Here is a 27,514-nt window from a genome sequence, read left to right as displayed (position 1 = left end):
CCCAAGTGCTGGGATTACAGGTGTGTACCACCACAGCTGGTTTTCTTTCACTTTTTTTTTTCTTCTTTTTTATCTGTACCGGGATCGAACTCACAACTGCTTGCTTGCAAGGCAGGTGCTTATGCTGCTGAGCTAAATCCCCATCCCCTTCTTTTTTTTTTTTTTTTGTGGGTCTTTTGAGAGACCGTCTCAATATTTAGTTCACTGCTCTGAACTTACAGCAATCCTCCTGCTTTAGTTTTAGAAGTGTTGGTATTCCAGGTTTGTACCACCATGCCCAACTGCCTCCGTTTCTTCATGTATAAAACGGGTGATAACAAATGTTAGTATGTGTAGCTCTTACAATAGTCTTAGCACACAGCAAGCACAGTGCCGTATGTGTTAGTTATGGGGCCCTGCCCTGAGAAGATTCATAAGTACTCTGGTTCAGGGTCTCTAGGAATTAGGGAAATAGCTTCTTGAGTACACTGGATCCTTGAGGCTAAAGTTTTGAATGCAAAATGAGGATCCCTAGGGGAAGAGAATAAATAGCTGCGAACTAAAATTCCTGAGGAGGGAGAATACGGACTGAACTCAGATCCTGAAGAAGTTAGAAAGTCTAAGTCTCTGAAGGAAAATGAGTTTGTGTCTCTGTGCATGTCTGTGTGTGTGTGTATGTGTGTGCGCGCGCACGCGCGCGTGTGTGTATCAGAGTGAAGAGTGTTCGGTTAGGGAAATGCCTTTCAGTTCTGGGAGGAAAGATGGGCGCTTAAGCTGGGGAGGCGGAAGTCTAGCAGTCCAGTTAGGTTGTGAGTCGAGTCGGCACCGGGTTGAGGTACCCCGGGGTATGTTGGGGCGGTGCCCCCCGACGGGTAGGGTTCCATTGAAGGGGAAGAATCAGGAGATCCGAAGGCTATAGCGGGATCTTCCCCACACTGGCCTTTTGAGGAGCGAGCCGAGTTGAGCGCTCGAGACCCGCTTCCTCCTACAGGAAACCGCAGGCGGCAGGCACACCCACCCTGCAGGGAGAAGCGCCCACCTTCCACCCTCCCGCGAGGCCCACGTGGACAGCAGCAGGCGGCGGAGGGCGTGGCCTGCGGTAGAGGGTGTGGCCAGAGAAGACCACGCCCCCGCCTCTCCGGAGGCGGACGCTGAAGGTGGCCCAGCGCTTTTGGCTGCTTCTCTGCCAGCCGTTGGTCGCGCATGCGTAGTGAGTCTGCGAGGACCTAAGGTGGTGGTGAGCGCTCTCCTCTCTCTCACAAGTCCCGGCGTCGGCACCGCTTCTTGCTAGTGAATTCTTAAAATACCGTGGTTTTAATCAGCCTATGACACCCACCCTCGCCGCCCTCCCACCAAACCTCTTGTGTTTTTCCAATTTGAGCGCCAATCTGCGCCGTAATCACCGGAGCCCCGCCCTTCGCCAGCCCTGGCCTCGCCTTTATAGGCCCATGGCCCCTCCCCTGGTCTGCCCCGCAGCCCCGTCCCTCGGCAGACTTGAAAGCCCTGCCCTTTACAGTACCCAAGCCCCGCCTCTAGCCCCATTCTTTAAGAGCTCCTGGCCACACCATTTTCGCCCCCTCAGCAATTAAACACTTGAGCTACGCCCCTCGCCAATGCCCGAAGTCCCGCCCTTTACAGTATTCCACTCCCACCTTTTGTCCCCCCCACCTTTTTACACGCCCTGCTCTATAAATTTCCTGGCTCTTCCCTCTTACCCCACCCAAAAACTTTTCTGGCTCCTCCCCTGTCTCCCTGCAGCTCCGCCCCTTGCTCACTCCATAGCTGCCCTCTTCTCAGGACCTGAACTACTCCTGCCTAGAGCAGATCTCTGGCTCCTCCTCTCGGCAGCCCCAAGCCCCCGCCCCTGCGCTCCGCGGCCTTCTCAGCCCCGCGCTTCGCAGACCCGGCCGTCTGTCAATCTTAGCTTCCATTCATCGCCCTTGCACACCTCCCTCCTTCCCCACTCCCTCCGCCCCTCCCCGGCCGCTGTCCTCTAGCCTCATTGGCCTGTTTATCTCCCCAGTAACCAGATCACAACAGTGTGCTTGCAGCACCCAGGACAGGTCAGGCACTGGAGCAGGTAGGGCCTGCTGGGGTGTCTCCTGGCTGGGACGTCCCCTCTGTCCTGCTGCTGTGCTAAGGAGCTGGGACTTGGAGATGCTGATAACCAGCTTGAGAGACTAGACCAAGCTCCAAGGTGGGCGGTGGGAGGGTGGGATATCGCCGTCCATCTCCTTGCAGGAACTGAGACTCAGAGAGAGGCTAGAGTGATTATGTGTGGCTCCACTCCCTTGCCTGTCCGGTCTGAAGGCTCCGAATCTTCACCTACAGGACACCGCTTTCTTTGGCCGCGATGCCTTTGGGACTCTCTGCAAGGAGCACCCTCTCCGAGGAGGGCAGCGAGGTCCTCCTGGAGAGCCTGGGTAATTCGTGTGTTCTTTCTCAATCCATCCATTCTTTTTCTGTCCTCAATGTACCCCTTTTCTAGGTACCCTGCCCCGGGGTCCGGGACAGAGAGGCCTCTCAGGTGCACCCTCTAGCGGGGAATCAGAGGTGTGCCGGGGTGGAGGTGACACGAATCGATGGGTGGGCCAGGTCTAGGCAGTGGAGGGGCCCAGGAAATAGAGGGGTCCAGGAAGACTTCCGACAGGCAGCAGAGGTTTGATCGGGGCCGGAACTTCTAGGAACTGCAATGGGAAGAAGGGACTGGTGTTTTCACCAAGAACAGTGTGTGGCTCTTAAAGGAGGATTTCTCAATCTCAGTAGTATTGATAGTCGGGGTAGGATAATTTTTTCTTATCCTTGCCCCGACCTGTTCATTGTAACAGCGTCACTAGGTTTAACCCTCAGTTGTTAATTCCCCCCTTCCGCTAAGTGTGACAATAAAAAATGTCACCACGGTGTCAAATGTGAGAACCAATGGGTCTTGGTGGGCCAGCCTGAGGAGCTAAAACTGTCCTGAGGGTACTGGGGTGCTTTGGAGGCCTGTGAGTAGGAGGAGGAATGGAGTCCTCAGAGGAAGGAGGCTCTGGGAACACTGCAGGGCGGTTGAGGAGGAATCTGTTGCTAGTTCAGTCAGAAAGGGTGAGTTTGAGTCCGGGGACCAGAGGAGAGAGGCATTAGGCAGGAAGAGGGGGCTGAGGGCTGCTTGGAAGAAGGGATCCAGGTCTGGTGCCCGGGTTGGGGGTCCTGCTCCGGGAGATCGGCGGCCTTCCCGGCGCGCCCTCTAGAGGTAACAACCAACCTGTGCCCACAGTCTGAGTGGAGAGGAATCTGAGGTCAGTTTGGGGTGGAGCCATGAGGGAACCTGAGGTTCTTTGCGGTTCCTTTGCAGTTTGTAAGACTCTAAGGGGTCAGAATTCCTGGGTGCTAGGGAGGAAGGGGATGCCCATGGCATCTTTGCCCCGACTACCCTCAATAGATTGGGAGCTGAGCAGACTGCAGCGACGGTACAAGGTCATGGAGATGGAGAGGCAAGCCTACAGCAAGGAAGTCCACCAGCGCATCAAAAAGCAGCTGTGAGCCCGGCCTGGGCCCTGCCCTGGGAGGGGTGTCGAAGGCCACGAGGTGTCCAACCTTTAGCTTACACTGAGCTTCGCCCCCTCTGCCCTCTCCCGCACCTGGCCTGGGCAGTGAGGAGATCCGGCACCTGGAGCAGGTGCGGGCCGATCTCCAGACGAAGATCACCGTGGCTCAGAGCCAGGTGAAGCGGCTTCGGGATGTCGAGCGGCTGGAGAACATGGGCCGCCTGCTCAAGTGCAGGGCTCAGGTGCAGGCGGAGATGGAGGAGCTGCAGCAGCAGACTCGGGCTCTGGACAAGCAGGTGGGTGCGTGGGCCTGCGCTATGGGTCCTGCCTGGGCCCTGTGCAGCTCTGCAGGAGCCTTGGCTGCAGCGGTGGCCTTGGGAGCAGGGGTGTCTTCCGCGCCAGGTTGTGTGCCAGCTCACTCTCGGTGCTAACCGGTAAGGCTTTCTCAGACTGCAAAGCCTGCACTGGGATCCTGGCTCTGTCACCCTGGGTCTTTGCCTCCCTGGCCCCAGTTTCTTCACGTGGGAAGGAGGATTATGGGGGCAGCAGAATGGAGGCAGCTTTCTAATCCAGCACCTCCCGATCTTGCTTTCTGGCTTTACAAATGATGTGGTTTTTCAAGACCCGTGTCCTTCCAGGTTTTTGCGACTCACTGTGATAGGGTTTCCTGTACATCTGGAGATGTAAACATACACACAAACTGGTATCAAACAGAGATTTCCACCAGATAACACCTTTTTTCTATGTGAGATTCATTTTGCTATTTCTAACCTAATTGTCATCTAAAACCCCACCTGTCTAGAGTCTAAACTGTGTTTTTGTACATTGTTGGCTCATGAGAGTTGGAAAACTTACTCATCTTGGTGGCCTGTATAAATGCACCATCTTGCAATTCTGGGTGTGGTGGTGCACACCTGGAATCCCTGCACTGGTGAGGCTGAGGCAGGTTAGCCTTGAGTTCCACATCAGCCTGGATTACAGAGTGAGTCCCTGTTGCAAAAAGCAAATAAAAAGCCTGGTGTGCTGGCACATGCCTGTAATCCCAGCACTCTGGAGGCTGAGACTGGAGGATTGCTGTGAGTTTGAGGCCAGTGTGGGCTTCAAAGTGAGTGAGTGCAGCCTGGTCTGCATAGCAAAACCCTGTCTCAAAAAGACAAAAAAAAAAAAAAAAAAAAAAAGGAAAGGAAAAAGGAAGGATTGGAGATACAGCTTAGTTGCACAGTCCCTGCCTGACAAGCACAAAGTCCTGAGTTTGATTCCCAGAACCAAAAACAAACAGACAAATAAAATCTTACGGTTCTGGAGGCATGAAATCAGAAGTGGATCTCATGGGCTATGATCAGGGTGTTGGCAGGGTTGCATTTTCTGATGCAAGGGGACAATGTATTTTCAGTCCCTTTTTGTGCCTCGATGCCACCTGCAAGGCTTGACTCATGGTCCCTTTCTCTGCTTTCAAAGCCAGCAATACCTGCATCACTCTGACCCCAGCTTCCTTCGCTTCTTTTGCTCCCCTTTTTGCTTAATAGACCGCTGAGGTGGCACTTGGGCTCATCCTCGTGCCGCAGGAGCGTCTCCCCATTTCCAGATCCTTAGCTTCACATGCATGCAGAGTTCCCCTGGTCGGTCACAGTAGCAGCATAGCCACAGGTTCCAGGAATTAGGACGTGGATGTGTGCAGGGGCCATCATCTTGCCTGTCATATGTTCTGTTTTTGTTCACTGTTTTTTTTTTTTAACAGCTGACTTTGTGTCAGTCTTCAAACAGCCCTTGATCTCACCTGACTGCCCTTTGAAGCTGAATTCTGATTTTCTCATGTCAGGCTTTGGGTTGTTTCCAAGGGGTGCAGTGGCGTGGTGGGTGTGGCTGCTGGACTTTACTTTTCCTTCGCCTTTCATGGACGCTCACTAGAGTTAGGCTCAAGCAGGGGCATCTTATTTTTTTTTTAACAACAGGGATTCTTTTCCCTGGAGAAATGCGATTATGGAGTATTGTAGGTCTGGTGAGATTTAGGGTCGCCAGGGGTGAGACCAGGAAGTCCCCATGAGGTTGAGGAGGGATGGAGTTATCTGATGACCTTCATTCAGCCCAACAGATGTTTTGAGTTCTAAGTTCAGGCACAGGAACAGCGAATGAAATGCACCAGGGCTCCTGCTTATGTAGTTTGTAATCTGCCAGGAAGAAACTGACAAGAGGCCAGATAAAGAATCTGTGGCAGAAACCATCTGGATCTAGCACAGACAGGGAAGAAACTGGGATTATCACAAGGTGGCTGAGGAACACAGTGAGAAGGTTTCGTGTGTGTCAGAAGGACAGAGGGACCGGAACAGGGTGGAGGTCACATGGGACAATGACCAGAACCAATAAAAAACCACATACATGATGCCAGGAAGCCTCAGAGTCCCAGACGGGATGCATAAAAAAACCACAATCTACAGGGCACAGGAAGCTTTGGAATAATAAAGCAGGCAGATCATAAAAAGACATTACTTTCAAAGGAACCACAATGAGACTGACAGCTGATTTCTCCAAAGAAACATTGGCAGTCAGGAGACGGCTTAACTTCAGGACTGAAGGGGGGCGCTGGAGCCTTCAGCTGCTGCACCTGGGGAAATGTTCTTTCAAGAACAAGAGAGCAGGAGACACATCCCAGGAAAGAAAAGTACAGAATTAGTCTCCAGTTAGGTTTTAACTGATAGAAATTATAAACCAGTGTTTCTTAAGCTGCATGAGTGTAGGATGAATTTTCTAAATTTCTGATCTGTTACCAAGTGCTACTGTTTTGCTTTTTGGTAGTACTGAGAATCAAACCCAGAGGCTCATGGATGTTAGTCAAGCCCTGGAGGGAATGTAAGATGGTAAAACCTCTCTGGGAAACCAAGTCAGCAGTTACAAAGAAATAAACAAACAAAAAAGAAATAAAGCATCCCCTTCGGTAGGCTTCCACTCTGAATATTTACCCAAGAGAAAAGAAAACATTTGTCCATGAGCTGGGTGTGATGGTATGACCCACGCCTATAATCCATGCACTCAGGAGGCTGAGGCAGGAGGATGGCCACCAGTTTGAGGCTAGCCTGGCTTACATAGTGAGACTCTGTCTCAAGAAACCAAAAAATAAAAAAAATTGCAAAAAGCAAAATTTGAGTACTTTTAAAGATTGAAAGAGAATGTTTTCTCATCTTGAGAAGAATTTCTTGGATGAGTGGGTCCTAAATTTTCTTTTTCCCTGGAACTCTGAATTTCTTGGCCTTTTTTTTGAGGTGGGGTTTTGCTACGTTGCCTAGACTGGACCCAAACTTGTGAGCTCAAGTGGCTCTCCTGCTTCAGCCTCCTGAGTAACTGGGATCATGTCTGGCTTCCTAGTAAATGTTTTAGCCTTCATAGAAATCCTTGACAGTCTGAAGTATGCTAGGAAATAGTGCCTAGGGGTAAAATGCTCAATTTCAGCGTTTGCTTATTTTTGTGACATCTGTGCTCCTGCTGATGTGCAGACTTGAGGTAGCCCTGTGAGTCATACCACTGAGTGTCCCTCTCCTGGGATCTAATAGAATCTGTGACTTCTGCTGCTGTCCCACGAATGAGGCGTGGGTGACAGATTAGCTCGTGACATTTAGGACTTCATCTTAGTTGACTGCAGACTGCAGACACTGCCTCACTGGCACTGAGAAACCTGCTTTATTGTGGGACAGAGGTGCCTGTGTGGTCTCTGGGTTGTGGGCTCTTGCTCTGCTTCCTGGGTCATGGGTGGGCTGTTGCCTCTGACATACCTTCCCCTGCCATGGCTACCCAGGACCTCACCGGAGCCCAGGGCCACAGGGTCACCGGATCTTGGGCTAGAACCTCAGAATCATCAGCTGAAATAAGCTTTTCTCTTCCCAGGTTCATAGCCTCAGTTATTTTGTCACAGTAGTAGGAAGCTGGCTGAGACAGTGATGCAGTAATGGAAAACTAATACCACGGAAGTCTTCATGCTACCAGCTGTTAACTCCTGGCTCACAGAATTCCTGAAACATAACCATGGGTTCTCCAGTTGTCTCGAGTGACCCCAAGTATCACACTGCTAATAACTGTATTATTATTATTTGGCTTTTTTGAGACGAGTCTCTAGCCCAGGTTGGCCTCAAGTTTGTAGAAATCTTCCTTCCTCATCCTGCTGAGGGCTGGGGTTACAGATATGTGTCACCATGTCCAACTAAAAGTTTTTTTTTTTAAATTTATTTTTTTATTTTTAAAAATTGAGACAGGGTCTCTATGCAGGTCAGGCTGGCCTTGAACTCACTTTGCAGCCCAGGCTGGTCTCCAACTCGCAACAATCCTCCTGCCTCAGCCTCCTGAGTGCTGAGATTACAGGTGTGAGCCACCACGCCCACTTAAAAGTTTCTTTTATTAACTGATTCGGTTCAAATAACTATTATGTGTTTGTGTTTTAGCAGGTTAGAAAGCATTTGTAACATATATGCATAAATTCAAAAATGTATTTAACCTGCCCCCACCTCACTGTGTAGTCCAGGCTGACTTTGAACACCCCTGGGTGCTGAGATGACAGGCGTGCGCCGTCCTGCATGCACCAATCTGTGTTTCATACTCCAGAGCCATAATTAGCAGGCGGGAATGCGGGCCTTGGTGCACGCTGTGACGCATTTCTTTTTTTGTCTTTTTCATTTTTATCGGTACCGGGGATCGAACTCACGACCACCTGCTTGCAAGGCAGGTGCTTATGCCGCTGAGCTAAATCCCCAGCCCCTTGCGATGCATTTCTGATCTTGCAACTGAATATCGCCACCCTCGTTCCCCGTTGACTTCTAGTCGATTCTGGGTTGTGTTGTCATTGCTTTTTCCAGACTGAAAATTAAAAAACAAAAAAACTCTCCCAAATAGTTGAAAGTTTAGTTGGGGAAGTGTAGGCTCACACGCGGTTGGCAGAATAAGTGCACAGTTAAACTCTGTGCATTTTGCTTAGTTGCCCAAGCAGGAACATTGGTGGGTTTTTTTTTTTTTTGACTTTTATCGCAGTAATCGCTGAAAACTTGATTTTCCCACAGACGCGACCGTGAAGGAACGTAGCGCCATCTTGTGTCAAGCCTGTGCACTGCACTGAGCCTGTAGTTAATGTGTCCGACCAAGGTCAAAGTTGGCCCCAGGCATTTACAATGTCAGCCTGGTTTGGCGGTACGTGCCTGTCATCCCAGCACTCGGGAGGCTAAAGCAGGGGAAACGCCACAAGTTCGAGGCCAGCACGAGCTCTTTAGTGAGTTTATGAAATCCAAGGCCTTGAATTTATGGCAATCCTCCTGTCTCGGCCTCCCGAGTGCTGGGATGACAGTTGTTCCACCACGCCTGGTTTAGATCTTTTTGCTTTTTAAGCCCTTAGCTCAGTGGGAAAGACAGAGCACATTGCATGTAATTAAAAATGAGTGCAGGGATGGGAAGCGGGGGAGGGGGTGAGGGTGGGGCTGGCTTCAGATACAGGCTGACTCAGGGCCTCTAATGACATCAGGCTCACGCTTGGCACCTCTCAGGCTCTCTGCACTTCTGTCAGCTGGCCTTGCTCCCCCATATCCTCCTGGGCGCGGTGACCATGCCGGCCCCAGTCCTATGCTTCAGGTCTCAACTTCCCCCAAATCCCAGGGGAGGTGTCAGAGGCCCTGGCCAGGCCCAGGGGTGCAGCAGGCAGCCCCACGCCAATGACACAGAGCGGTGGGCATGGAGAAGATTACAGGGCTGTTGGGACCACAGGGACAGCAGATGTCAGCTGCATGCACTGCCCCTCTACCCCTGCAGCCATTTGGTCCTTCCTGGGCACCAGTTGGACACCTGCATCTTTCTTCTAGATCCAGGAGTGGGAGACCCGGATCTTCACCCAGAGCAAGAACACCCTGGCTCCAGGGGTCATCAGGGATCACAAGGCCAAGATCCGACGCAGGATCAAGATCCTGGAGGACCAGCTGGATAGGGTGAGGCTGCCCTGGGCTCTGTCCCGGCCACGACCTTGGGGGCCAGGAGAGCCAAGCACAGGGGCAGCATCAGGAGGAAACACCCTGGACTGGGAGGTCCCAAGGGAAGGGCAGGTGTACCCGAAGAGGACACAGGCTGGTCTCCACCCTACTGGTGCCCACTTGGTTGAGCTGGGGGAGGGTGGTAGGCCATGCCACACAAGACTCCATGTCCCTGCTCCCAGGTCACCTGTCGCTTTGATGTCCAGCTGGTGCGCAATGCGGCCCTGCGGGAGGAGCTGGACCTGCTGCGCATTGAGAGGGGCCGCTACCTGAACGTCGACCGCAAGTTGAAGAAGGTGAGTGAGCTTGAGGCTTTCCCAGGCCGGACTGTGAAGCCAGCCCAAGTGTGGAACCATGGGATTGGCTTAGGCTCTGGGGTAGGGATGGGGAACTGCAGGAGGTGGGGCTGCGACAGCTAAAGTGGCCTTATTTCTATTGGGGGCACACAGGCGACGTGCAATATGGTCACTCAGAGCACCAGGGAGCCAGTGAGGTCACTTACATTCCAGGGTTCATTTAATAACCTTCTCAGTCCATCGAAGGACCTGCCTTCCCTCCATTCTTTTAAAGTGATTTCAAATTTGCAGGAAAGGTGCAGGAAACATACAAGATACTCCTACATATCCTTTATCAAGATTGATAATTTGCCACATTCTCTCTCTGTTTTTTGAGACAAGGTCACTTTATGTAGCTCAGGCCGGCCTTTAGTTTATGGGATCCTCCTGCCTCAGCCTCCTGAGTGCTGAGATGACGGGCATATGCCACCACACCCAGATTCTCTCTATGTATGTGTGTGTTTCATTACTGATAAGATTGTATCCAAAAGAAGAGAAGTATAAAACAAAAGAGGCCTTTATTCTGAGAATGCAGAGAGAGAAAACCAAAACACCTCCGACCCCTGGAGTCCCGCTTTCTCTGTGGTGGACACGTGGTGTGGGAGGGTATATAGGTAGCCTCGGTTTGGGGTGGAACCTAAGGGGGCATTAGGGATGCACGGGTAGCCCATTGGTCTTTGTTTGGCGCCATAGGTAAATTCCTAGGGGTGGGGAAGATGGAGTCACAGGTAAATTCCTAGGGGTGGGGGAGATAGGAGCTCCTTGGTTCCACCTCTAAGGCTTCACCAGCTACAGTGTCTTGTCTGGGTCAAAGCTCTTTCAATTACTATTTTTGCTGAAAATGACTTATTATCACAGTACTATTTGATAGCACGTTGTAGACATTATGCCTCAAGTATTTCAATGTGTATTTCTTTTTTTTTTTTTTTTTTTTTGTTTGACACAGTGTTTTGCTGTGAATTTCAGGGTGGCCTTGAACTTGATAGGCAACCCAGGCTGGCCTTGAACTTGTGATCCTTCTGCCTCAGCCTCCAGAGTGCTGGGATGACAGGTGTGCACCACTACACCGGGCTTCCATATGTATTTCTTAAAAACAATGATATCTGCTTTTTTATTTATTTATTTTTCTGGTCTTTTTGAGACAGGGTCTCTCTGTGCAGTTCAGGCTGGCCTTGAGCTCACTTTGTAGCTTTGGCTGGTCTTGAACTCGAAACGATCCTCCTGCCTCAGCCTCCCGAGCGCTGGGATTACAGGCATGAGCCACCACACCTGGCTATTTGCTTTTTTATTTTTGTCTTTCTTTTTTTGGTGTTTTGAGACAAAACTCAGGGTCCTTTGCTTAGTAGGCACATGTTGTACCACTTAGCTCCATCACCAACCCCCATGGTGCCATTTTTTCTTTATAAACAGCATAGTTACCTAAGTCAGGAAGTTGAATGTGGCTGGAATTCTAAACAGTCAACATTTCAGGATCCCTGATTGCCCCAATGACGTCCTTGGAGGCTGATTTGATTTTCCAGCCTCAGCCCAGGCTGCAGGCCAGCATTCCAGGTTGCATCTGATTGTCCAGGCGCCGGTCACCTGAAATAGCGCCTTGGCTCTTTGTCTCCACGACCTTGACACTTGGGAAGCATCCAGGCCGGCTCTACCGTGCGTGTGTGCGGTCCTCCCCCTGGACACACTGATATTCGGGGTTATCCAGGGCCTGCATTTCAGCTGCACTCCACCACTGGGAGCTGATGTCTCTGAGGGCCTGATAGCGGGATGCCCCTGACCAGCCCGTCCCATAGCCAGCGAAGTGGCTTTGACCACTGGGTTGACCTTCTTCTCTATGATGACCAAGGCGTCTTCGGGAGACTCTGACTCCCGTAACCTTTCACTCAGTCGTGCTAGCTTCTGTTAATGATTACTACCTGAATAGTTAGCACCACCTTGCCTGCCAGAAGGTGCCTTTTCTACTCTATCATTTATTTGGCTATTTTTTATTTTTGAGGCAAAATCTCCTTATGGTAATTCAGGCTGGCTTGTGTAGCCCCCGGCTGGCCTTGAACTTGTGTGGATATTCCTGTCTCAGCCTCCCAACTGCTGGGGTTACAGATGTCTCAGTCACCATGCCAGGCTGAGACAGTTTATTTTAAAAACAAACTCTTGATTTCTTAAAGATCTTTTCACTCTTGCAATTACAGAAGCACAAATAATTCTGTGCTTGTGCTGCCCCAGCTCTGGTTTTTGCTTATAAAGGACTAGGTATTGGAACCCAAGATTCAGATACTAAAAATCTTATTGCTACAGGGGTGGCATTACTTCGAGGTCCTTTCCCTGGAAACCTCCAACATCCCTACATGTGTCTGAAAATTATGCTTTCTCATCAGTAACCTCAAGGTGCAATCTGAGCAGGTGTTGGTGGCACATGCCCGTAATCCCTGTGCTTAGGAGGCTGAGGCAGGAGGATGGTGAATTCAAGGCCAGCCTGGGCAATAGGCTGAGACCCTGTTTTAAAAACCTAAGAAAAAATTCAATCTAGCATTGCCAGGTTCCCCCTGGAGCCCTCCCCACTTAATCTTCCCATTTTTCTTCCCCCTCAGTGGGAACCGGGCTCCCCAGAAGCTTCAACCCTCTTCAACTCTACCCTGCTGCAGGGTTCAAGCTTTGCCTGTAGTTTGTTTTCCTCTTGGCTCTGCAGGCATCTGTATGCCTTCAGATGATCAAAGTTACCTGGCACAGCGCCTGTGTGTTGGTTTTCTGTGCAGTTATATTCATCATTTGAAATAGTTAGGTTTATATACTTCTGTTTGCATTCAGTTTTAGTTTTCTCTGCAGTCTTTGATTTAATCTCTTTTATGAATATGTAAATATGAGAAGACTCCTAGATCAAAACTATTCCAAAATGTGTTCCATGAAGACATCGTTGCCTCCCCAGCTTTTCTGCCTCATTCCTATGCAGTCCCAGTAGGCCTTAGCCTCTCCTTAGCTTCTGTCTTCTCCTCCCTTCCCTCCCTCCCCTCCCCTCCCTTCTCCTCCCCCCTCCCTTCCCTTCCTTGCCCTTCCATTCCCTCCCTCCCCTCCCCTCCCTTCCCTTCCTTGCCCTTCCCTTCCCTTCCCTCCCTCCCCTCCCTTCTCCTTCCCTCCCCTCCCTTCCCTTCCTTGCCCTTCCCTTCCCTTCCCATCTCTTCCTTGCCCTGCCTTGCCCTTCCCTTCTCTTTTCTTTCCTTTTTGTTTCATTTTGAGACAGAATCTTACTTTGTAGTCCAGACTGGCCTCAAATTCAAGGTGATCATCTTGCTTCAGCCTCCTGAGTGCTGGGGTCTGAGGCAGGTGCATAACAGCTGGCCTCCTTAGTTAGTGGTTATTTTTGCAAAAGTAACTGTGTCTGTGTGTGCCCCTCGGCACATGTGTTTAAATATCTGTACATCTATGTATGTCCATGTATATTTCATTTCTGTCCTTTCCTCCTTTGGAAAGAGAAAGAGCCCCTGCTCCCCACCATTTTTTGTTCTGTAGCCCAGGCTTGTAACAAACCCTAACCCTAACCCTAACCCTAACCCTAACCCTAGCCCTAAACCTAACCCTAGCCCTAACCATAGCCCTAACCCTAGCCCTAACCCTAGCCCTAACCCTACCCCTACCCCTAGCCCTAGCCCAAACCCTAACACTAACCCTAACCCTAGCCCTAGCCCTAACCCTAACCCTAGCCCTAACCCTAACCCTAACCATAGCCCTAGCCCTAACCCTAGCCCTAATCCTAGCCCTAACCCTAGCCCTAACCCTAGCCCTAGCCCTAGCCCTAGCCCTAGCCCTAACCCTAGCCCTAGCCCTAGCCCTAGCCCTAACCCTAGCCCTAACACTAACCCTAACCCTAGCCCTAACCCTAGCCCTAACCCTAGCCCTAACCCTAGCCCTAACCCTAACCCTAGCCCTAGCCCTAACCCTAACCCTAACCCTAGCCCTAACCCTAGCCCTAACCCTAGCCCTAGCCCTAACCCTAGCCCTAACCCTAGCCCTAGCCCTAGCCCTGACCCTAGCCCTAACCCTAGCCCTAACCCTAGCCCTAGCCCTAACCCTAGCCCTAACCCTAGCCCTAACCCTAGCCCTAACCCTAACCCTAACCCTAACCCTAGCCCTAACCCTAACCCTAACCCTAACCCTAACCCTAGCCCTAGCCCTAACCCTAGCCCTAACCCTAGCCCTAACCCTAACCCTAACCCTAATCCTAACCCTAACCCTAACCCTAGCCCTAACCCTAGCCCTAGCCCTAGCCCTAACCCCAACCTTGGCGCTCCTTCCACCTCAGCCTCTCAAATGCTGGGATTATAGGTGTGATGAGCCCTGTGCAACCCAGAGCATGAGGTCAAATTCATACACATTTCCCAGTCCAGCAAGAAGGCTGGGTGGCCCCCGAGTGCATCGGCAGTATGGGTGTCTCCCGCTCGCACTGAGAGCTGCACTGTCAGCCCACAGCTCTGTGCCTTTGAAGCACCTCTCACAGAGGCCGATCCTGAGGGTCCAGGCCTGGAGGGGTCGCCATGGGGTGAGTCTTGGGTAGTAGCAGCGGCAGCAGCATTTGTTTGTCATCCTTCCCGACAGGAGATCTCCCTCCTGCAGCAGATGGTCAGCACCCTCATTGCCTCCTCCACCTCGGCCTATGCTGTCAGGTAGGGCCCAAGCAGCATGGGGTGGTGGGGAAGCCTCAGGGCTTGGGAACTAGATGGTCAGATTATTCAGAGTTAATGCTGTTAGTAATAAAGGCTGTAAAAAGATACTGTCAGAATGTCAGCTGGCTTTTGGCTGCTAGGCAAGTGCTTTGCCACTGAGCTACATCCTGAGCCAGTTTTAAACATCTTCAGGACAGGGTTTTGTGAAATCGCCTAGGTTGGTTTCTATCTTGGGATTCTCCTGTCTGCCTCAGCCTTCTGAGCAGCTGGGATTACAGGCCTGTACACATCTAATTTAGGGTCTAGCTTTTTTGTTTTTGATAATGTGCAGTCCCCTTCTCCCCCACTGATTACTCAGCTCCTCAGCATGGTGCTGGTCTTGGAGTATGTGAAACACCAGGCTTTTGTCAGTGCCCCCAGAATGGCCTGCAGCACGCTAGTGCAGAGAGGATTACGACGCAGCCCTGTGGTGTATGCAGCAGGGGTCTGGAGCCAGCAAGTATCTGGTGGATGAGAAGTGGGTTATTTATGAGCACTGGCCTGAAGGGCAGGCGCCTCAGGTAAATAGCTGTGTGCAACAGAGGTCAGGCATCAGCTTCTCTGTCCCTACTGAGCTCTAGTGGGCTCTGGGCTCTCTTCCGGCCTCTCTGCTTCCCTCCCAGCCACAGCCTGTCTCCTGGGCTCTCCTGCTTTCCTGTCTTCTGCCCAGGTCTGCTTTCCCCTCATGATCTCTGCTTGCTTGGGGCTCCCAATTTCTCTTGACCTCTGCTAAAGCCCAGGTCTTCCTCACTTGGCCTGTGGCTGTTTTCCGTCCTTCTCCCCTCCTTTCTACTAAATGTACAGAACAAAAATTTAAAAGTTACAGCTTGGTGACATTTAATACAATCATAGTGTGCAACTCTCATTTCTATCCAGATCCAAAACATTTTCATTGCCTCAAGAGGAAACTTGCGCTCACACAGCAGCCGAAGTCCTTCCTGCTTAGCCATTGCCCTGGAAATCACTACTCTCTCTCCCTCCCTTCCTCTCCTCCCCGCTTTTTTGGAGACAAGGTCTTGGCTATCTCAAAGTTCAGGGTCCAGGTTCAAGGTCCAGGCTGGCACCTTGCAACAATCCTTCTGCCTCAGCCTCCCAAATGCTGAGATGACAGGTGTGTACTGCCATGCCTGGCTAGGACTTTGCTCATTTTTCCTCCCATGCTGATTTCTCCCCCAGTGCACCTGTGGCTTCTATCCACACGGGGCTCTGGTTTCTTCTTACCCTGGCCTTGTCCTCCGATCCTGTGCTTTCTCTCTGTATAGTCCTCCAGCTTTGGCTGTGGACATGGTCAGGAGTGAGCCTTTGGGGGTGGACACTGCTGCCAGTCTCAGTTCCCTACACTGAGTCAGGGTGGTGAGCATGGCATCTGCTGCTGTAACTCGGGGTCCCCCTTTCCTGGACCTCAGGAGCCCCAGGCCAGAGAGCTCCAGGGCCTAGGCTGGCTATCAGGAGGACTGGCCTAAATTAACCTTCAGGGCAGCATCTAAATGGAGCGAGAAGCTGGGGTTCTGGGTGGCAGCACCCAGGACTGGCAAAGTTGTGGAGGTGGGAGCTAGTGAGGTTCTTGGGTGGGGACCTGCAGGAGAATGCCCCTTTATATCCCTGTGCCAGGGACACCCTGTAGCTAGGAGCACCCTGAAGCTGGCAGCACTACGTCGAAAGCTTAAAGGCAGCATTCACAGAGGAGTGGAGTGTTCATTGAGAGGCTGGTCACTGTCCCTGATATCCTAATGGGCTATGTGCTCAGGTGCCTGTCCTCACAAGGCCTGAGCTGTCCAGGTTACCTCACCCCTGGGTTGAAGTCTTGGTGTCCAGATGGAATCTCTCCCTATTTCCCCATCACTCATCTTTCCTCCTCTTCCATGGTTACATAATTCCCGGGCTCCCTGAGACCCCTGTGTGCATCCCAGCAATGCCCACCGGTGGCCTAGACTGATAAATCGGATCCTGCCAGGCTCAGTACCCCAGCTCTGATTCTACCCATGACCCCATCTGGACCCAGTTCTGGGAGCCCAGAAAGTTCTCTGCTTCTCGAGGCCACAGGCGACCAGTAACCTGATTATGCTGCTTCCTTGTGACCCAGATGACCACACTTTACCCCTGTGACCTCAAGCCGACCGCCCCATCTTTGTCACCCTTCGCTGGCACTGCTCCTTCAAGGACAGCAGGCAGAGCCCCCTCCAACCTCCATCTCCCTGCCCCAGGGAGGAGGCAAAGGCCAAGATGGGTGTGCTGCGGGAGCGGGCAGAGAAGGAGGTGGCGCAGAGTGACGCGGAGGCGAAGATATTGCAGCGGCAGGTGTTGCACCTGGAGCAGCTGCATCGATTCCTGAAGCTCAAGAACAACGAGCGGCAGCCGGATCCCGATGTCCTGCAGAAGGGCGAGCAGCGGGGTGAGGCCCGGACTGCTTCTCCACTGCTGGCCCAAGGGCTGTGAGGGCTCCAGGGTCTGGGCGTGGGCGGGGCCTGACAGGCAGAGAGGGAGCCGGACAGGGCGGGGCCTGGAGGGAGAGGGGAGGGTGGGGCGGGGCCTGACGGGGTTGGTGGTGAAGAGGGACAAGGAGGGGCCTGACCCCTGGACCCCACCGCACTGCTCCCTCAGCCAAAGAGGTGGCGGAAGGCCTCCGAAAGACCTCTCAGGAGAAGATGGTGCTGCGATACGAGGACGCCCTGAATAAACTGTCCCAGCTGACGGGTGAGAGCGACCCCGACCAGCTGGTGCAGAAGTACCTAGAAAGTGAGTGGCGCCCCTGCAGCCCTCCCGGGTCACCGTCCCTGCCCGTGTCCGCCCTGGCCCTGGCCCGGAGCTACTCCACCCCCCTATAGTTCCCCTCCCCATCAGGCTTAGGCCAGGCCTGCCGGCTCCAAGCCGGTCCCCAGACCCCCTCCCCCGCCGTGGAGGCCAAGCCTACTCTTTGGATTGTTCTTCCCCGTCCTGTGCCCTGTTTCTCTGTCCCTGCACTCTTTCTCGCGGCCTTTGTTTCCCTCTTTCTCAGCATCTCCTCTTTTGTCTTTCTCTCCACCTGTTGGTGGCTTTCTTGGTCGCTCTTTCTCTTGGACTTACTCTGTAATTCTGTGTCCCTGTGGTGTCTCTCCTTGTCTACATTTCTGGCTCTCTCATCTCTGCCTGCCTCTTTCTCAACACCTGTCTGTCCTCTGTGATCGCTTCATCCCTGTTTCCTGGCTGCGCGTCTCCGTCTGTTCCTGTGGACCCTGTCTGTCGCATCTCCTCCAGTCGAGGAGCGCAACTTCGCCGAGTTTAACTTCATCAACGAGCAGAATTCTGAGCTGCATTTCCTCGGGGAAGAGATCCAAGAGGTGCGTGAGTCCCTGGCTACTCCTTTCTTCCCTCCCCATCCTGCCCTCCCCTCTCCTCCTCTCCCCGCCCCGCCCCTGACCCCGCCCCTCGCGCTACCCCTCTCTCAGCTTGCCCCTCCCCGCCCCCCAGATACAGGAGGCCTTGTCCCAGGAACGCTTGCGTGCGGAGAACCCGCACCTGGGCGAGGAGGAGCACCTTGCCCTGCAGCAGCTTGTGGACACTGTGCGCACGGAGGCCGAGCAGATCGAGGCCCGGTGCCAGAGCCTGCGGGAGATGCTGGAGAAGCTCAAGGCCGGTGAGCGCCCACAGGAAGGATGTGGAATCCGCGGCTGGCCAGTGGGAGCCATCCCAAGGCCAGATTTGACTACTTAGCATCGAGTGTCACCTCACATCCTGCCCACCCATGCTTCCATCCAGACACCCATCCAAACTGATCTGTGTTCCCCATGGTTTTTCCGCCCATCTGTCTGTCTAGAGATGCCTAGGTGTGGGACTGTTGGGTCATAGAGCAGCTATATTGGGATTTATTAGGAAATCCCACAATTCTCCACATTGGTTGCAGCATTTAGGTGCGGGTTACAGATGCCCCCCCCCAGCGCTCTTTGCTCCCAATTATTTCAGGGTTACCCATCCGGAGGTGCCTCCTCTCAGTACAAAACCATTCTGGGTTTCCCACCCAAATGTTACTGGTTTTAGCTTCCATATTGAAGTCTTCAACCTATTACAAATTAGTTGTGACATCTAGGGCTGTCTTATCAAACTACCACAAACTGAGCCAGTTGTGGTAGAACATGCCTGTAATGTTAGCACTCTGGGAGGCTGAGGCAGGAGGACTGCAAGTCTGAGTCCAGCCTAGGCAGTTTAGTCACTTGGTGAGATCCTGTCTCAAAAACGAAAACAAAAAACAAATGAGTAAATAAACAACCAAAGCCAAAACAATACAAAAAGGCTGAGGATGTTGGTTCAATCCCCAGTAGTACCACCAAACAAGTGAACAAATCCCCAGAAGAATGATTTGTCACGGCTTAAACAACAGAAATGTATTGTGTGACAGTCTGGAGGCCAGAAGTCTGACACCACGTCATGCGTGGGGTTGCTTTCTCCTGAGGGCTGGGGGTGGGGGTCTGTTCCGGGCCTCTTTCCTTGGCTTTCTGATGGCTTCTCCCTATATCTCTTCACATCATCTCCCTGCTGTGTCGAGTTCACCTGTTAGTGATGACACTAATCCTACTCCATTATGACCCTGTCTTAACTAAATGCATCCCCAATGACTGTATTTCCAAATTAGCTCACATTCTGAAGTACTGAGGGCTAGAATTTTGGGGCACGCAGTTCAACGGACCTGGCCAGGATTCCCAACTGCCTCTATGATGGGTACAGCAAAGGATGAAATAAGAGGCAGAGAGAGATTAGTAATGTGTAAAGGTGGGGGGTGGGAGATCAGTGCTTCAGGATGGGCAAGACAAAGACTCCAGCTCGCCACTATGGTAGCAGCCAGTGAATGGAGCAGCAGGGGTAGCAAGGATTCCAGGAACAGTTTTTTGGTACCACAGATTGAACTCACAACTTTGTGCTTGCAAGGTAGGTGCTTATGCTGCTGAGCTAAATCCCCAGCTTGTCGTCAGGAGGCTTTATCTTGCCCTGTGAGTGCCACAGCATCACTAGACGTGGGACTTCAGCTGTGACCAAGAGAAAATGCAGAGTTTCTGGTCTGGCTTACAGGACAAGACAAGGATGCCTTCTAGACTCAATTTGTGATTTGTGGTCCCCAACAAACCCATAACACTATGGATGTTTTGGATTTACCTATTTCTTATGGATGGACATTTAGAGGAGTTTTAATTGTTTGCTGTTGTTATTAATGCCACTGAGGCTTCTCTTAGGAAGTTAAAATATAAAAACGATGTTTTTTTTTTTTTTTTTTCTTGAGACAGGGTCTTGCTATGCAGTTCAGGCTAGCCTTGAGCTCACTTTGTAGCCCAGGCTGGTCTCGAACTTGCAGTGAACCTCCTTCCTCAGCCTCCCAAGTGCTGGGATTATAGGGGTGTGTTGCCACATCCAGTTTAAAAGTGTATGCTTGGGGGCTGGGGATTTAGCTCAGCGGCATAAGTGCCTGCCTTGTAAGCAGGCAGTCTTGAGTTCGATCCCCGGTACCGATAAAAAGGAAAAAGCCAAAAAACAAAACAAAACAAAACAAAAAAACAAAAAAACAAAACCAAAAAAGTGATATGCTTTTTTTTTTTTTTTTTTGTCTTTTTGAGACAGGATCTTGCTATGCAGTTCAGCTGGTCTTGAGCTTACTTTGTAGCCCAGGCTGGTCTCGAACTCCCAACAATCCTCTTCCTCAGCCTCCCCAGTGTTGGGAAAAATACGCTCTTTTCTTTTTTCTTTTTTGGCAACAGGATCTCCTCACGTAGCCCAGACTGGCCTCGAACTCACTGTAATCCTCTTGCCTCAGCCTCCTGGGTACTGGGATTACAGGCATGCACCACTATGTCCCACTTTGTATAACCTTTAAAATGCATATCGTTTCTGATTGGGCATAGTGGCACATGCCCAGCACCCAGGAGAGTGAGGCAGGAGCATCACTGAGAGAGAATCCAAGTCAGCCTGGGCTATGTAGTGAGTCCAAGGCCACTATGTATTGTCTTTGAACTACATAGTAGCCTGTCTAAAAAAAAAGTACACAAAATGCAATGAAGGTATTCAGAATCATGGGGATGGTCCGGGCCACCTTCTTACTTTATTAACAGTAGTCAGTTAATAAAATGCAAGTGGCGAGGCAGGGGCCAGTGTGAGTGTGGGTTACAACACTATCAATCAGCCAAGGACAGTGATCAGTCTGGGTCTGATGTGAGGACGGTGAAAACAGCCCTGCACACCTCAATGGTGTGTGTCATGTGTGTCCTGTAGGCACCAACCTGAGCAGGGGGATCACTGGGTCAGGAGGTTGGGCTTGTTTCTAGTCAAGGTATCTGACAGGGGACATGAAACGGGTTTGTGTTTGGCCTCCCGAGCCCTGAGGTTAGGTGCACAACAGTATTGGGCCAAGTGCCTTTAAGCCTTTGGGGCTGGGTTGTGTCACCACAGAACAGGTGGCAGTGACCTGGGTTGACACATCCCTGACTACGGGTCCCTCCCTGACTCCAGACATCCAGCTGCTCTTCACCAAGGCCCATTGTGACAGCAGGATCATCGATGACCTCCTTGGGGTCAAGGGCCACTCGCGGGATCAGGACATAGGTCTCTTCCTGGGCATCATTGAGAAGCGGCTGGTGGAGCTCCTGACCGTGCAGGCCTTCTTGGACATGCAGGTGGGGCTGCAGAGGCAGCGGGTGCCCTGGGTGGTTCGGGCTGGAGCTGACTCCTGCTCTGACACTCTCAGAACCAGTCTTCAGAGGCTGATGCTGCACTCCTCGTGCTGGGCCAGAGCCTGGAAGATCCTCTAAAGAAAATGGACACACTGAAGCCTCCTGACAATCTGTGAGACCCAGGGCAGGGTGGGGTGCAGGGAGCAAATGAGATGGAGGATTTTTTTTTTTTTTGTCTTTTTTGTTTTAATCGGTACCAGGGATCGAACTCACGACTACCTGCTTGCAAGGCAGGTGCTTATGCCGCTGAGCTAAACCCCCAGCCCCAAGAGATGGAGTATTTTGGGGGCCTCAGTGGTGGCCTTGGGTGGGAAGAAGATGAAAGGGAGAACGCTAGAGGGCTGTATGGGAGGATGGGGCTCCAGGTATCTGGAGTGAAGAGAGCCAGGCAGAGTGGCTGAGGATCTCTGGAAGTTGCTGGGAGGCATCACTGACATTTTGTAGGTTGAGTCCAGACTTTTCCTCTCCACTCTAGAGAGGACCCTCCTGGCTTCACGGCAAAAGACAGCTACCCCATGAGCAGGGAGGAGCTACTGCGTGTCGTGATGAAGTCGGTGAGTGGGAGGCTTGGGGTCTGGGCAAGGACCACAGCCAGCCACCACCAGGACCCCAACTGTTCCCTCCCCTAGGTGGAGCTCCTGGAGCTGGGTCAGGAACAGAACCAGAAGGAGCTGTTGGAGGCTGCGAGGAAGCTGGATGGCACTGTGAGCCCTGGCTTCTCTGGCACCCGGGCCCTTGGCATGAGCCCTGTCCTGGGGCCTGCCAGGAAGAGCAGTGGGGTTCCTGGGTCCATCCTGAGTCACAGGACTAGCAAAAGCCATGGCACTGGCTCTGTTGGCCACGTCACTTTTGGAATTCCCAGTTTTAGCACAAATCAGCTGTTCAAATCTGGCTCCTTTGAGTCCAACCTGGCCTCCAGTTCCAAGGGCTCTGGTGGCCACCTGGGGTCCACTAGCCCTGGAGGTGGCACAGAGAGTAGAGGCAGAGAGTCTGCTTCCTTCAATAAGGACTCCCAGGGCAATGAGTAGAGGCGCCTTGCTCTGCCTGGCCCTCAGCAGGCTTTCTCTGTGTCTCTGCCTCGCTCTTTGCCTTGGGACGCTCTGCCTCTCTCTCCCAGCTGAGGCCTCTGCTTCTCTGTCCCTCTACCTCTTTTCATCTGCTTGTCCTCGTTGCCGGCCTCCTAGGCCTAATCCTCTGCTATCCCTGCTCCTCCTCTGCATCCCCGTATCTGGCTCCTCTCCTCACCTCTACTGCCCGGCTCTCCCAGCATCTGGTGTCCCCACATCTGCAGTTCCTTGGTCCTTACCCTCCAAGGCCCCCATATTGACCAGGTGAGCTGTGACCATGGGAGGTAAAGGACAGAGCTGGATGTTTACCCAAGCCTGGTTACAAACCAAACCTAAGCAGATAATGTGTCACCTACCTTTCAAACTTTGAGGCTTATTCCCTTCAAACTGGTGAGTGAGCAGGCTCGAGACATGGCTACTGCCTCTACCTCGAGCCCAGGGGAAAATCTGGCGCTTGTGCTCTGCCATTCAATCATTCCTCTTTCAAGACTTCCACATTTTGAGCTCTGGTGGGAGCTGCATAGACAGGACAGGCTGGGCTATGCTGCAGTGACAAACAGCCTTAGAATCAGTGGCCCTAATGTAGCAAAGATTTCTTTCCCCATTGTGGGTCACCCGAGAAGCCTGCTCCATGTCATCTGTGTGCTCCTGGCCAGTGGGACAGTCTCTGTCTGGAGAGGTGCTGGTCCTTTGGGCCTGTGAAAAGATGGGAAAATGGCAGAGCTTTTAGAGCATCGAACTGGGTGTGACTTGGCCACCTTTATTCACGCTCAGCCGTGGAAGGTCCCTTGGCTGTGCCTCGGCTCAAAGGGTGGTGGGGCCAGGGAGAGCAGCCTTTCTGGGAGGAGGGAAAGGAGGGGATATTTGTAGGCATCCTAATGCCAGCTGGGGGGTCACAGAGGCAAAGCTGGCCTTGCTCTTGTCCTTGGGGTTGGGAGGGGGCTTAGAACACGTGGATGACTCCTGTGGGAAGCTGAGTCATGCCAAACGCCCTCCCAAATCTTAATCCAAACAGAGAATCGACCTACCCTTCTAACTCAGGAAGGTAGTGCTTCCAGTCTCATTCCCCTCAGGATGAGTGATAACTACATACCTTAAAGGAAGTTTTGTTTTTTGTGTGAGAATAAAATGAGTTGATAACAGATAGCCTGGCACAAAGTAAGTACTCAAAAATATCTGATTATAAGTACAGTCATCCCTTGGTGTCTGGAGGGGACTGGTCTCATAACTCCTGTGGATACCAGGATCTATATGTGTGCAGGTGCCCTATATGCAGCGGCGCAGTATTTATATACAGTCACATCCTCCTGTCTACTCTACCTCAGAACTGAAAGTGCTCCGCGAATAGGGATACAGTCCAGAACTCCATCCATAGTCAAAAGACAAAACACAGGAAACCAAACCTCTGATTTGACCATCTTTGATTAATTTGCTTTTATCAAGACAAAAAGAGTAGGACCGCAGGAAAGAAGTGTTTAAAGCAAATAAAGTAGTCCTAGTGTATTGGTTTTCAAGTACCCAGTTCCATCATGTGGACTTTGTAAGAAAACCTTCAGAAGAGAGAAGAGCTCAAGAATCTGATTTAGGGTGAGGGTGACATTTGTTTGTGGGTCAAGCAGCTGTCACCACCTCCCATGCATTCTCTGCCAGCCCGGAAGTTGAGCCACATGTGGTCCACGTAGCCTTCTACATTTGACCCAGACAGGGCTCCTTAGTTCTCTGTACAACACTCAGTCTTGTGGAGTCGTGGGCTTTAATAATGCCCATCCCTGCATATGAGAATGCATATGAGAAAAGAGAGCTGACGAGACATCCGTGTGTGCAGACAGTTTACATTCAGGGATGTCATCCAGAGGGCAGCCAACGAGTAAGTGGAACAGCACTTGAGAATCAAAACTTTCTTATAGAGAGAACAGTTTCCAGAATTTTTGGAATCCTTTGTTACAGTGTTGCTTTATGAATAGGTATCAGCCCCCTGGGGGCCCAAGGGAGATTTTTACCAGTGACAGCAGCAACAGCTGGCAGCGTGGAGTCGAGCAGAGCACAAGAACCACCACATCTCTGTTGTATATATTTTATCCAGGTCATTATCACTCACGTACATTCTTTCATGCTGGCCTCATTGGCGCTTGTGCAGTTGCCCACTGCTAAGTCATGGTTGCATACTTAGGCCCGATGTGCGCCTGTGGGGCGTGTCCTCAGGGCTCTCTGGATGTGTCCTTATATGCCCTGAACTTTGGCGCAGTCTGGGAGGGTCCCCACAACAGAGAACAAGAAAGCTGGAATGAGTTAATTCTCACACATGTCTAGGGCACCTGATCAGTATGTTTCTTCAGTTCCTGTCTGGCCAGGTATGGTGCTGTATGTGTATGTCCTGTTTATTAGGGAGGCTGAGGCAGGAGGGTCACCAGCTTTAAGACCAGCCTGGGTAACTTAATGAAAACCTATGTCAATGTAAAATAAAAAGGAGCTGAGGATGTAGTTCAACACTTCCTGGGTTCAGTCCCCATACTAGAGGTACCAGGCATTGAATTCAGGGTCTCCTGCTTGACAGGCAGACACTGCAGCACTAAGCCATATTCCGAGCCCCTCTTTGTTTTTTTTGTCTTTTTCCTTTTTATCGGTACCAGGGATCGAACTCACAACTGCCTGCTTGCAAGGCAGGCGCTTATGCCGCTGAGCTAAATCCCCAGCCCCTTGTTTTTGTTTTTTAAGACAGGGTTGCATGGTGTAGTTCATTCTGGCCTTGCAATCTCTGTGTAGCCCAGGCTGCCCTGGAGTTTGTGGCAATCCTCCTGCTTCAGTCTCCCTAGTGCTGAGATTACAGGTGGATGCCTCACGCCCAACCAGATCCTTTGGAATAATTTTAGAAACCTCTGCAGAGCTGTGGAGGGAGTGGGTCCCCTCCATCTCTTTCCCCATTAATTTGACAAATACTTATTGAGTGCTTCCTACATCTCATGGATTGTACGAGGTTCTGGGGATAGAAGAATCAACAAGAAATTAACAGATGTATTTCAGGAGACAGAAAAAGCAGCTCTCCTGGGTCACGGCTGCTGGAGTGGAGCTGCTGCTCCCTCTTCCTGCTCTGGGGCCCTGCAGGTCTCACCTCAGGGTGGAACAGAGTCCAATTCTGTCCCAAAGGGACTTTCTCCTCCTGACCGCCAAATGCAAGAGGGGGAGCACAGTTGACCAAAGACCTTAGATGCCATTGCCTGCCCCATATTGGGCTCGTCAACTACAGCAGCAGCAGGGACTCAGGCCAACCCCAGGTCTTGTCCACCTCAAAGGCCCAGACCTGTCCCGTGTAGACCTCCTCCTGGCTTCATGCACAGGTACGTTTGAGCCATATTAGTATTTTTTTTTTTTTTTTTTGTCTTTTTGAGACAGAGTTTTGCTATGTAGTTCAGCCTGGCCTTGAATTGACTTTGCAGCAATCATCCTTCCCCAGCCTCCCAAGTGCTAGGATCACAGGCGTGTTCCACCACACCTGGTTTGAGGCCATAATAGAGAAGCCATAGGATCAAACTGATATTCCTCATATTCCCAACATGACGGCACTTCGTGACCTTCACCTGGCTAAGGCTGGAAAGAACACCAGAGAATATAAGTTTGAAGACACAGAGAGTGACCAGGAAGAATGAAGGGTGGCTGGAAGCTTAAAGGCTGGTGTCTGGGTACCTGCTCTGAGGCAGTGAGGGTGGTGGTGGTGATGGTGACGCTAGTGACCCTGTTGAGAACAGCGATCCTGGTGGTGATAGATGTAGGTGGTTAATGACATTTTGGGGCTCTCAGGTTACTGGTTTCACTGGATAACGATGAGATTAGGAACATTTAGGATTTGTTCCTCCAAGAATGAGGCAGAAACTGGCTCTGTGGCATCCGTGCTGCGTGGCCTTGGACAAGGGCCTTAATTGCTCTGAGCCCAGTTCCTCATCCTGAAATCAGAGCCCCCTTGAATGTGGCCAGCAGCCTGTGTGGCGGGGGTGGCTTTGGGGGAAGTGATGTGGAAGCCATCTCCTCCCCCATTGTCTCTTCGTCAGCAGAAATAATCAAGGATAATGAAGGAAAACACTCCCAGACAAGCCAGGAAATCATTTAAACTTGATCAGAGAAAGAGTGCAATGGGGTGGCATCATTTAAAAAAATTCTTATTTTTATTTGTACCCATTTGTTGTACATAGTGATAACACAATCATATGACATTAGAACACGGACATGACACTTTTTACTTTTTTTTTCTTTTTCAGACAGGTTCTCTCTATGAAGTCCAGGCTGGTCTTGAGCTCACTTTGTACGCCCAGTTGTTTTATTTCATTTTACGCTCCCTTCTCCTCCCTCTCTTTCTAGGTCCCCTTCCCATTTGCGGTGGTATCATTTTGTGAAATTACGTTCACATGAAATGATTTTTTACTGGGCAACATGGAGAAGTTTGGTATCCACTGGCCTGAGTCCCCAGCAAGGCACGATTTTTTTCATGCCTGTTTCAGGAGCCAGTCCCACCCTACCCCAGGTAAAGGTTTCTGTCCCCTGGGACGTGGCCTTCTCAGCGCTCTGCCACCAGGTTGCGAGCACCCCCTGCAGGGCGTGGCTTTGGCTCCACCTTGGTCTACATGGTCCAAGCAGGTGGTTTGCTTCTGGTGCTGCTGCCAGGGGCGCGTTTCCTGGGATTGGAAGCTCTGGCCTTGATTATAGTTCCCGGAGCACAGCCCTGCTGGGAGCGGGTGTCCCAAGCAGTCAAGATGGCATGTGGGCCAAGAGATCGATTCATCCCAGCATGTCCATGAAATACCTGTGTGCATCAGATGGGGTCCCCGCCTCTGAGCCCACGTTCCAGTAGCGAGGACAGATGAGGTGGAAACTTGCAAACTTTATTACAGGCAGTGCTGGCCTGGGAGTTAAAAGCTAAGCTTCTGATGTCTGCTGTGCCTCAGCTTCCTCTGTTATGAAGTGGAAATGGTAACAGACCAGGTGTGTGGCACATAACTGTAATCCCAGTGCTCAGGAGGCTGAGGCAGGAGGAGCATCATGAGTGCAAGGCCTGCCTGGGCTAGATAGTGAGTTCAAGGCTAGCCTGAACTGCTCAGTGAGATCTTGTCTCAAAAAAAAAAAAAAAAAAAAAAAATTGAACTTGCAATCTTCCTGCTTCAGCCTTCCAGAATGCTTTTGACTTCCAGCCAGAGTCCTTTTCAGAATGTTGGGAACAATATATGACCGGCACAGCTCCCCAATG

General features: G+C 51.5%; 1 protein-coding gene across 8 annotated transcripts; it reads left to right on the top strand.

The window, feature by feature from the left end:
• Positions 1 to 1,112: 1,112 nt before the first annotated feature.
• Positions 1,113 to 23,425, top strand: Odad1 (outer dynein arm docking complex subunit 1). Of its 8 annotated transcripts, XM_063253017.1 has the most exons (16): positions 1,113 to 1,216; positions 2,003 to 2,059; positions 2,311 to 2,402; positions 3,401 to 3,497; positions 3,613 to 3,802; positions 9,335 to 9,457; positions 9,682 to 9,795; positions 14,419 to 14,486; positions 16,730 to 16,917; positions 17,127 to 17,261; positions 17,760 to 17,842; positions 17,973 to 18,138; positions 20,994 to 21,157; positions 21,229 to 21,326; positions 21,690 to 21,768; positions 21,844 to 23,425. In XM_063253017.1, exons 3-16 carry the CDS (start codon positions 2,333 to 2,335, stop codon positions 22,240 to 22,242), a joined length of 1,974 nt encoding a protein of 657 aa, XP_063109087.1. In that variant the 5' UTR covers positions 1,113 to 1,216; positions 2,003 to 2,059; positions 2,311 to 2,332; the 3' UTR covers positions 22,243 to 23,425. The 8 variants fall into 8 exon arrangements, with proteins under 8 accessions (XP_063109087.1, XP_063109090.1, XP_063109088.1 ...); XM_063253020.1 differs by lacking the exon at positions 1,113 to 1,216 and having other exon boundaries at positions 1,712 to 2,059; positions 9,706 to 9,795; XM_063253018.1 differs by lacking the exon at positions 1,113 to 1,216 and having other exon boundaries at positions 1,713 to 2,042.
• The last annotated feature ends 4,089 nt before the right edge of the window (positions 23,426 to 27,514 follow it).

The sequence above is a fragment of the Cavia porcellus genome, unplaced genomic scaffold (assembly GCF_034190915.1).
Source record: "Cavia porcellus strain 051 isolate PalLab524CR breed Dunkin Hartley unplaced genomic scaffold, mCavPor4.1 scaffold_7, whole genome shotgun sequence".
Classification (NCBI taxonomy): Eukaryota; Metazoa; Chordata; class Mammalia; order Rodentia; family Caviidae; genus Cavia; species Cavia porcellus.
This window is presented reverse-complemented; position numbering and strand designations above follow the sequence as displayed.